At 32.9% G+C, this 11,731-nt stretch overlaps 1 protein-coding gene across 5 annotated transcripts in view; it reads left to right on the forward strand.

The window, feature by feature from the left end:
• The window catches only part of LOC123715251 (nuclear factor 1 B-type), a 39,312-nt gene that overhangs the window by 22,324 nt on the left and 5,257 nt on the right, over positions 1-11,731 (forward strand). For 2 of the 5 annotated variants that reach the window (XM_045670193.1, XM_045670195.1), the window contains exons 3-13: positions 2,236-2,427; positions 3,129-3,312; positions 4,065-4,136; positions 6,820-6,915; positions 7,115-7,276; positions 9,250-9,357; positions 9,650-9,783; positions 10,406-10,514; positions 10,748-10,905; positions 11,285-11,400; positions 11,613-11,701. In XM_045670193.1, the coding sequence (XP_045526149.1) occupies positions 2,236-2,427; positions 3,129-3,312; positions 4,065-4,136; positions 6,820-6,915; positions 7,115-7,276; positions 9,250-9,357; positions 9,650-9,783; positions 10,406-10,514; positions 10,748-10,905; positions 11,285-11,400; positions 11,613-11,701 (1,420 nt within the window). The remainder of the gene's footprint in view (positions 1-2,235; positions 2,428-3,128; positions 3,313-4,064; positions 4,137-6,819; positions 6,916-7,114; positions 7,277-9,249; positions 9,358-9,649; positions 9,784-10,405; positions 10,515-10,747; positions 10,906-11,284; positions 11,401-11,612; positions 11,702-11,731) is intronic. The other 3 variants (XM_045670194.1, XM_045670196.1, XM_045670197.1) reach the window with 2 other exon arrangements.

An 11,731-nucleotide genomic window follows, 5' to 3' on the forward strand; every position in this document is an offset into this window, starting at 1 on the left:
TATGTATACGTATTATGTACAGTGCTTTAGTTATAAGGTAAAAATTGTGTTTAAATTGTTATGTTTTATATTGTTTATTTATTATGTGGTGTGTGTAAAAGTAAGATCTTTAGATTGATACCGATTTTCACATTATGTATTAAGTAGGAAGATTTTTTTAATCAATTCATTATAACTTTTAACATTACATTAATTTTCCTTACTTAAACACTCAAATATTGATTTCTACTTAAATATGACTAAAAGTGAGAAAAATATTGTAACTACAAAATATATACGCTTCAGACTCACTAATTTTGTGTGACTCGTCATCAACAAATTTAATAAATGAAATACAATTAAAATAATGGGGAAAAGTTTAAAATAACATTAACGTCAAATAAAACGTCAAAATATTAAAGATGGTTGAACTTTAATACATATAGCAAGTAAGATTAAATAAGCTAATAACATATCCTTTTACAAGTGTAAATGCGGTGAAAGTTTATCTTTCCAATAAAGATATAATATATATCGGCAGCTTCATCAGACTACTATATAATCTTAATATATAAAATTCCAAGTCGAGAACGGCTGGACCGGTTTCATGGTTTTTCATTCATTGTATTTGACTCCGACCCGTCCCCCAGAATAACTAAAACTAAAATACTGAATATTGTCGCATAAATAAAACATAAAAATACTTTTTACAATACAAAATGTTCATGGGTTTGACCCTATCTGTTAAAGAACGTATTATACAAAACATTAAATCGACAACATATATCCACAATATTCGGAAAATGGCGTATTTTAGATTTTGTAAATGTCAAACAATGTCAGCAATAAAAAGGATTGACATATTTATTGGTTTTCAAATATTTCTGCGTGCGTTCAGACGCTTATTTAGTTTTGTCATAATTTCTTAATAAAGTTGTAAATTTAATATTTGTTTTGTATTCATAGAATGAAAAATACAGATATTTATTTCCAACACATAAATATACGGTATTTACAATACTTAACCTTCATAAACAGAAAATTAAAAAGTTTGGTCCGTGCCAGTGTACCTTTCATCATCATTAAGGTCATTGTAACACGACATTTATTCGACAACTTAGTACATACGTCAGATGGTACCAAAAATTTATCTAAAATAGTACATCAAAAAATTGGCCCCCGTGACAAAGTTATATTTATTTATCCTATTAGTATCCACATACAATTGGTACGCCACTGTCTTGGACGCTATGCAGCTTGCGTACATGTTTGAGTTAACCGACTAGTCACGACCACTAGGTATGGTGGTTTTATGGTGAACCTAGCTACAACCCGTATGTATGTATATGAATATACTAGTCCTGGCTAATTCACAACAACGGCCTTCACACATTTACGGCGTTTAAAAATATGGCTCTTGATGATGATTGATCTAACAAGAATTCTTGAAAATTGTACTTCTCATTGGGTAAACTATAATAAATAAACAATTCTTCAGTCGTACTCCGACTTGCACCTCACAACTTCCTCCACTCTATATTAAACTATAATTAAACTGAAATAAGAAGCCTCATATCCCTATTTTTATTTGAAGAAATTAAATATTCCAAAGTCATTTTATTCTACAATTAATTACGGCTAAATAAACTTGGCAATTTGAAGCTTATTTATACATTTGTGCAAAGTGAGGAGGACGTTGGAACGAAAGCAGATACGATACGGGATTTGTAAATTTGACTTATTGTACTAGGAGTTATTGTACTTAAGGTAAGATTAAGAATTGAAACATAAAAATTGGATCTCGTATTCTGTTTTTTGACACAGGTGGACTTGCAGTGTAACGTCAAATTCATAAACACTGGCCAAAACAAAAAGAGCTGAGTTGTCAAGGCTCTTCAAACAGACCAACGGCGAGATTCCTCTAAAAAAATGAATGAAGGTTTTACAAACGCTGTTTCGAAGCCTTTTTTAAACACATCGCTAAAGTTGTTTCAATGAAGTCGAATGAATTTAAATTAAGTAAACGATTCGTTTATTTATAGATAAATTATTGACATTTATAGATTTATTATAGTTTAATTATATATTTTTTAATGAAAGTTCGTTTTTCACACCATTTTATACACATGTGTGTATATGAATCATACTACTTTTCGTAGAAATTAGTACAGGATGTCATCTTAGATAATGTGATACGTAATGTACCTAAACATTCTACTGAAACTTATTTGTGATCCGATAAAAACATAATTCCAGAACGAGAAAGCAGAAGTGAAACAGAAATGGGCGTCAAGATTATTAGGGAAGCTGCGCAAGGATATAACTCAGGATTGTCGAGAGGACTTTGTCCTCAGCATCACGGGGAAAAGACCAGCCGTCTGCGTCCTATCCAATCCAGACCAGAAGGGAAAGATGAGGAGGATAGACTGCTTACGACAAGCCGATAAGGTAGGTTTCCTTTTTGTCTATTAGTTTAAAATACATCTCTACCGAAGATTACTTCCTACTAGTAAGCTAAGTTAACTTTTCTTATCCCTGAGAGAATTTTAATAATAATAAATCGCTTATTTGCCAAGATTGTGGTACAATTAGATGGATAACAAATATCTGCACAAACAGCCACATATAAATAGGTATGCTGATGTTAATATCTTATATAAGAACAAAATAATGTCAAAGTTAAGTTATTTACAATTGGTGTCAAACCTATGGTCCAAATACTCGCCTAAGCCATAAAGGCACCTTGCCTTCAAAATTTTAACGACATCTGATTATAACCCAAATTTCTCTTTATATATCCTGTATTGGTGATGTGTCTGTTTTGTTTCCTTCTTGAATAAATAAATATTTTATATTATGGCAACTTTCTTTACTTATCACTTACCTATGTAAACTAAGATATTGATCGATGCCGGATACACTTTGTTTCTTACGAATATTTAAAAATTGACTTAAAATAAGCTTAAAAATATAATTTCCATCAATCGACAATTCATGTACGTGACTTATGAATGTCAATAAAAATATGTTTGTGTGTGTTGTTGCATTTAACTAAACTGTAGTCAAAATAACCACATATGTGGTATTTGTATCAATAAAGAATGTGTATTAACCCTTTACTATCTTACACGTTTTACCTTACTTTCCAGGTGTGGCGGCTGGACCTAGTAATGGTAATCCTTTTCAAAGCGATACCACTAGAAAGCACAGATGGTGAGAGATTGGAGAAACATCCAGAATGTACGCAGCCAGGCCTCTGTGTGAACCCTTACCACATCAACGTATCAGTTAGGGAGCTGGACCTCTACCTTGCAAACTTCATCAATAGCTATGGTAATGGGAGCGACGGTCTGCCAGGTCTATCGCTCAACTATTGTCTTTGAACGCTTCATCTTCTACCATATAAAATGTTTAAATTTTTGATGCTGGTTATTGGTAAATTTATATCAATTGGGGTCGAAAATGAAGAACACACGTTTTCTGACTTAAGATTTATTTATTTTTAGATTAGATACACGTGTAACGTGTCGTACCGTCGTGTCGTAACTAAATATATTTTTAATATTTTTGAATTAGTTATACTGAAAAAGTATTTAGTAATTACAAAGGAGTACTTTCATATATTTCAAAAGGAAATGAAAACAAAAACATATCATATATACTTTCATTACACTTATATAAAACAAATATTATTACTTAGGGGCCTTCAAGAGAAGAGCGTACCACTACCTCAAAGGCCGGCACTTCCAAACCTCGTGGTGTTGCGGGAGTCCATGGGCGGCGGTAAACACTTAACTTTAAGTGACATGCCTGCTCATTGGCCTCCTGTTCCATAAAAAAACAATATGATTAGTTTTGTTAAATTTAAAAACTTTATTATCCGGTAATAGCTAGTGAAAGCTTAAGAGACATATAATCATCATATTCTGGTTTTCTCATTGCTTTTTTCATTCATTTGAAAACTATATATTTAAAACAAATGTTTCATCACAGGGTAAATAAGGTTCTATAGCTACAACAAAAAACTAATATTAGAATCGTTAATGGTACTGTATCTAAAATATTATAAAGTGGTAATGTTTCAGATATCCTAAGCGGTTCCTTATCGCCAAACCCGCCTAGGGACAAAGAGAATGAACATGAGGCAAAGAGCAAAGGTAACTCAAAAGTAAAGGTGTCGTGTCGGTGTCGTGTCGTGTCTCGTTACGGTCACTGAGAATGTGTTTGCACGCTTTTTTTATTTGCACGTGTAGCTTTGTAGACAGTGCATCTTGTTGTACTTTTAGGTTCGGATAATGTATTAAATAAAAAAAAAGATACGATAAATAAATGATAGTCAAAGTAACAATGCCAACGATATATTGACAATTTTAGTTGGATTACCAAGGTGATATTTAATTTATTTCTGTGTCAAGGGGATGTTTAAATGACATATATACATGGGTATAGTCACACTATATGTAAAGAAAATATTACAGATTATATAAGGGAAATCAATACTAATAAAAGGCCTAAGGCCCCTTTCAAACCTAAAAAGTGGTAAAACAAAAGACGATAGCGGTTATCGCTTGATTGTGATTGGTTAAGAGGAGAGACGGTACGTGTCGCGTGCAATTGAACTAGAGATGACTCAATGATATCAATTTCTTTCGTTTCAATTAAACAACAACTGTAAGATTTTTAGGTTAGACACCGCTAAGTGTGAGTCTCGTGTGTCAAATGTGATACGTTTTTGGCTAAGTCTCTGAATCTTACTCTTAGAACCAAGTTAAGCTTGGCTCGTTCATAAAACGTCACTACTTTTTTGTTTTTATATGATTATTTTTAATTCAACTGTTTTAATTTTATAATTATGCGTTTTATGTTGCGTTCTTAGTATTCAATCATGAAATCTATTCGGCGCAACTTATATTAAGACTTTGAAAGGCGTTTTTCTTATTGAAAAGAAGAAAAACAAATATTTGTTCAAATTTAGTTTACTATACTCGACTCATATTGAACTGAGGCTTCGGGTCAAATCATATATATCTGAACGATTCGCTCGCACTTACAGATCTTACGGATAGGTGTAGTGATGTGCATATCAATAACGGGATAGGTACGATCGATATGCTATAATTATGTAAAGTAAATAACAATTTTTAATTAGTACCATACAATTTTTGTTTCTACGTAATCATAGAGGAACGTACTCTGGCCTTGATGAGGTCCGTTTTTATCTTTTCCTGGAATATTTCTTAGTTCTTCAAAAATCTTTATCCGATTCTTCCCCATCTGTGCCATCTTCCGGTAGGTTAATTATCAATGATTTATTATTATTAATTATTATCAATCCCCGCGTGCGCAGCTAAGTATCGATGACGGGTTGCATAGCGTGCACATTCCTACTGTCAGAGACATTTATTGCCCGACGAATCGGTTTTAAAATGCGTCGAGTTTAGTTTATATTAATCTGCAAATCTTAATCGCTAGAGAATCTTTTACCATTAAGACTTCACTGTTAATATTACAGTGAATCTCCGGGAAAAATAAATATACCTACGTTGCTGCTTACGTCCAGAAAATAAAGATTTTCTGGTTGATGCTTTATGTAATAAGTGTTAAAAAACATTTACTCAATAAATTCAGCAATTCCTTTTAAATTACTCTAACTTTGTACGTCTCTGTTCATCACAGCATAAACACAATTTGATAGAAAGTGACGAAAGGAGTGTAATTGGAGGGATTTAGTTTATATGAAGACTTTTATTATGTTTAATTAAAAAGGTGTCTAGTGATTAACGATTGTAAGTAGAATTTTAAAACCATTCTCAGACCTTAGCGAGTACAATTGGTGTTTGCACAGAGACATTTAGGCACATTTTTTAATCCCATTGGCTTGCACTCACATTCATGCTTAACGTTTGAATTTGGTCAAATTATCTGTAGTTGGTGTTCCTTCTCTTTCTTCTTGTCTATGCTCTTCTAAAGATATGTAGCACGTCAATCTCGTACTACATTTGTACTGCTACAGACTAAACTTTTATTTTATTTTTTCGAACGATAAAGTCTAGATGACTTTCCAAAAATTACGTAGCAAATTTATTATTAATCTATATTTTAAAAATCTAAATCAGTTTTAACTGTTTTAATATATTAATAAGGAGGTAATACTATTATTACACTATACACCTCCCTGTCCTTCTGTCAATTGTTTTAACGCAGATAAAAACAGATGAAAATCAAAACGTTGCATACAGTATTTATTTACTGTATTGCTTTTTGTAATCTTATATTTATTGCCAGTTATCAAATTATTGCATAGAACAGATTGGTAGAACAGACTGATTCTATAATTATACACATAATTTTGTGTATATCCATCATTAATTTAAATATTTACAATAAGTTTGTAGCATGTAAAATTCTGTATGAATAATTTTGAAAAGCAAAGACATTGGTGTGTTATCTGATTTAGAAATTTGAAAACGATTGTATCTCTTCGTATGTTTTGTTAACCTACGTTGGTAAATTTACATATCATTCCTGTCCAACATTTATATTTAGGTGAAATGACAAATAGTAACTATATTGACTATCCCTTAAACTATAGATAGATTTTAATTCCCTGAAAGAAAATTAAGTAGAACTTAGAAGTGAATTTTCCTATACTATTATTGGCTGATCTAAAATAATAACTTAATTTCAAAAAACAGTGCACATTGATAAGAAAGATAAAGCAATGTGGACAGAACTATGTCTATCCCGTTTTATACTGAAGCTATCGTTTAGTGTAAATGAGATAGATAATATACCTTAATTAAAGCCATTAATAGATAATGTGTGGGATGTGGCTTTCAGGCTACACGCACAATCCGTACAATGGTGTTATATGCAACGATATCATTTTAGCGACCGGCGTCTTCTCCTCCAAGGAGCTTTGGAAGCTCTCAAAAGGTAATATTTATTTTTTACGTTTAAATAAATAATACTCTTAGGAATAATTGTTTTCACTCTTAAAACATTCAATAATAAAATTTAACATTAAAGGAGGTCTATGAATATGTTTATTATCTTTAATAATCAAACTTTCTTCAATAAAGTGTCAAAACAGTATGTTCTTCTGTATTTTTGCTTATCTTTATCATAATTCCAGCCTCGATTCTACAAGAGACGGGTTCAGAATCTCCCAGTGGGTCAGGCGGCGGCATTAAACTGGAGTCCAGCTACTACGGCTACAACAGTCCGGCGCCGCCCGCCTTTGAGCCTCCCAGTGACCGAGGGACTCCCTCAACCATGCTTGTTGGGCAGTGTTTTAGTGAGTTAATATGCATTTTGCTTTATGATTTTTAATTATTTGATCAATTCCCGTATTTGTATAGTTCGACATTATAACAAATATTTTTTTGTTACGATTGCACAAAAAATATATAATGTAAGAACGTTTGTGTTCGCCTTTTGGCGTGTGACCGTTCATTAATTTTAAACATAATACTGTTCCCTTATCTCACTCTTCTTGCGATGGGTAACTCTTCCTCATTTCCTTGTACTTTCATTTGGGCTGTGATATTTGTGTATGCGTTTTTGATTCATTTATACTTTTTTATTGTCCTTGATTTTATTAAGTTTGACTATATAGTGTTATAATAATTATCTAATTTAAATTGTATCATAGGAACAATGGATCTAGTGTAGAAGTTTGCTATTGAAATTATATACGTTTTACACTGATACTATTTTTAACTTTTACTTTTGTAAAAGAAGATTTTGTAAGTTTAACAATGTATTAAAAAAAATGTTAATATTTTAAAGTAAGATTTCCATTGATTAATTTATCCTTGTATTTTTGATTCGTGTACCTAACATGGCACGCTTTACCAATAGTAGGTACGGCGTTCGGACCACTGACACATCTACTACACTGAACTATCGTCATAGAGTAATTCAAAGCTGAATTGCGGTAAATATAATGGTAAGATTAGAACAGTGTTGGTCTAGTGGATTCAGCGTGCGATTTTCATCCTTGAGGTCGTGGGTTCGATCTCCGGCTATGAACCAATGGACTTTCTTTCTATTTGCTCATTTAACATCCACTTAAACGGTGAAGGAAAACATTTTGACGAAAGCGGCTCGTCTTAGACTCAAAAAGTGGACGGTGTGTATCAGGAAGCTGATCACCTACTTGCCCATTAGATTTACAAATGATCATGAAACAGAAATCTGAGTTATAGCGCCATTATTTTTTTAAGGGTAAGATTGTCATTAGCAAGTCTTACCGTTAAAAGTACAATACACTTTTAAAATTATTACATAAATTTTAAATGATAAATGAATAATTCATAATTCGCTAAACATTATTAGTTTTGTTGTCATATCTTAGACTAAGTGACAAGCCATCCGCGTTAGTATGCACCTCGCGTTGGTCCAACTAAATATAGCGTGTTTTGTGAATCAGAAGTCAATGTTGACGTGTTAAAGGTTAACGAACGTTTATTATAGGTTCTTATTTTATATAAAAACATGTGTAATCAAATAATTAATAAAAATATATTAAAGTCTTATTAATATAACAGTAATTCACCCGCATGTATGTAACAATAGTATTCATTTGAAACGGAAAAGCGGCAGAATAGTGCTTTTTAAACATAGTGAAAGTGACTATTATGAATAAGGCGGGAATTTTAAAGAAAGGTTTATTAATATTAAGTTAGTGTTGATTACATAGAGAATAGATAATTTTTTTCGGATTTGTTTGGAGTTTATGGATAGTTGAATCAGTTATTACTTAATAAACTTATTTTTGAGGGAATGGCAAAAAGGTTAGTCGACATCACAGGAGACCGAAGAGCTGGCAGCTAACTCGGACAAAGAAATAGTCTAGCTATTCAAGTGAGGGTGGCGCTGCCGGTATCTTCGGAAGCTTGCCTAAAGGGACTCCTTTTAATAATATATTTTAGTCATTATATTTTAAGCTTGGCTTTTGTTTGTTGTAATATTTGTTTATGTTATCTGTATGATTACCATAAATATATCTATTTTATTTGTTCCAATTACAATTTTTAATTTGTTAAAAGCTAATCTAAATATAACTTTAAGCTCACTGTATATCCAAACTTAATCTAAAATGTTACCGCCCAATGATACCCTCACAATAGTCAGCGAAATTAATATGTGGTGTTAAAACCATATATATATATGTGATATTTAAAACTAAAAGTGAAATTTATTTTAATAACAGTAACTTTATAGTTCAAAGTGCCACCTAGGTAATAAAACGGAAATTATTTCCAGGCATCCCACATAGTTCGGCGGGTCTCAGTGCTGCGCAGGCGCCCCTGGTGCCTTCTAATACGATATTTTACCAACATGCACCACCTCCTACTGACACACATCCTACTTGTAAGTGTTAGTTTAAATTTAAACAATAATTAACTTTGATTTTTCTGTAAAATTTATCATGATTTTATTTTGTATTCGTACTAAACTTCTTTTTCAATTAAATGATTTATTATTTTGAGTTTAATCTAACGCTTTATAATACAAATATTTATTATATATATGATAGAAATTCCTCAAAAAGTGTTTCGAAAATATAGTGCAAATTACGGAATAGTGATACTTTTTTGGCTTGAGACTATAATTTATCGGTCCTATTGATTGGTTTTACAAAGTATCTTATCATTTAATACAGATGTTTGCCTTTCAGCTTCTGAGGGTCTATCAAGCCAGCACTCTGGCAAATATGATGGGACACCCCAGGATTCCCTAGGGGACTTCGTCACTTTCGTTTGCCAAGAACCACCTACAGATGTTCAGCAATTACAAGTTAGTAGCGCTGAAACAGGTTGGAAATTAAAACCCCGTGCAGAAATGGATATTTCTTTTCTTCAAAAATTGTCATTTTCTCAAAATTTATAACGTGTGCAACATTGTCTACTAAACCCTAAGTCTTAAATAATAAATCAAGCTAATTGCACGATTTTATGCTCACCTCATCTTAAATCTTTGCTCATCTGTTAAAATTTGTCACAGCGTAAACAACATTTTAAAGAGTCGAAGGAGAATTTCAGTTGAGTAATTTGACTGATTTGGTTTTGAAGTTAACTGATCCAACGAGAGAAATGGTCAATAAATATACCTAAGTCACGTTCAGTGAGGTTTATTCACAATATTAATATTGTTAATTTAAACTAGCTGCCCCTGCTGCAATGACAATGTCTTAATATTATAGAGATAATAGAGACTAAGACTAACCTCTAAGTACTAAATAAAATTGATTTTTATTATTAACTACATAAAAACCGCCCTAAAGGTCAAGGAATAAATATAAAAAATGCTCGACTTGGTTCAACAATCTTCCGCGCAACATGTTTGTGACTCTTTTTTATTAATACAGTTTTTTTTTAGAATGTCCGCAAAAACATAAATATTAAAATTTATCTTCCAGGTTCATACTTTATCCAGAAGTCCAAAACCACCATATTTCAGCAGCTCCATGTTACCACCACCACCGCTACCACCAATGGCAAGGCCAGTTGCTATTATCAGATCTACAGGTATGTTTAGTAGTATATTCATAAAGTTGTCTTTTCCCTAACAAACCAAATTCTTGCCACGTGTTTACGAGCCAATCTACATATTGTATCAGCTTTCATCCAATTTTTTAAGTTAATATCTGTGTCATACTTCACATTACCAAGCTACAAGCGCGCGATATCTACTTGAAACAATTTTTTTTTATAATTTCTCTGCGATACATTTATTTAAATTTGTGTGGATGTCTTTCCAGCAAGTGAAGTAGGTGTGGGGGGTGTAGGAGTGGGATCCCCATCATCTCCTGAGGTGCGGTCGCCAAATGGGTCTCCACGACGTCGTAGTCCACACCCCTACCGGGACTGCCATCCTCCTATCTCACACTTCAATCACTTCCACTCGCAGCCACAACAGGTAATCCTCAATGCTAGTTCAGTGACCAGTTTTGATAAGTGATCATTGATATCAGGGTCTGCCTGTTTAAGTAAAATTGGCTCACAGCATCATACAAGTGTAACGATACTATTATACGGCTACAATCACTGCGATGACGTCAATAATAAATACATCATCTCGACCTTAGCCACTGTTGCCCTTAGGCCGGCCAGTCAGTGGTTAGAGTGGTCGAGGATCCTCCCTTTGGGCTGGAGTAAGAGTACGCTATTCCGACAAAAGTTTCTAGCTATTCAACTACATCCCTTACATCATCTCGAAGTTCAATGGAATATGGAAATTTCGATAACACTCCAAAACTGAAAAATACTACTATATCTACAAGTAAAAAAAATTGCAGGTGTTTAGCTACGGGTCTTTAGGTGGTGGGGCAGTGGTGTCTGGAGGAGGCGGGAGTTCGCCCCCGGGAGGCTTAGGGCTATACGCACCTCGACCTCCACCAAGAGCACCACCAAGGTATGGGTCTTACTTACAAATTGCACTAAATTTTGCTGTAGTAGTGAAGAAGAATAAAACTTTTTAAGCTTGTAAATTTACTTGTTTGTATACATATAAATGCTTTGACTAAAAAAACTAAATAAAGCACAGTGTGTGATATTTTGTTCTATCGATATATTTAGATTGTACATTTTACTATAAAAAATTAAAAGCTATGAATTCATTTGCAGATGGAATGCCCCTTTTCCAACGTTAGAAGAGGAATTTAACATTATGACAGCACCAACGGGTCCTGACCACGTCGTTTTATTGGACGATGGTAAATAAAAGCTTTATTTTAGAGTTTCTA

Source organism: Pieris brassicae, chromosome 10 (genome assembly GCF_905147105.1).
Source record: "Pieris brassicae chromosome 10, ilPieBrab1.1, whole genome shotgun sequence".
Lineage (NCBI taxonomy): Eukaryota > Metazoa > Arthropoda > Insecta > Lepidoptera > Pieridae > Pieris > Pieris brassicae.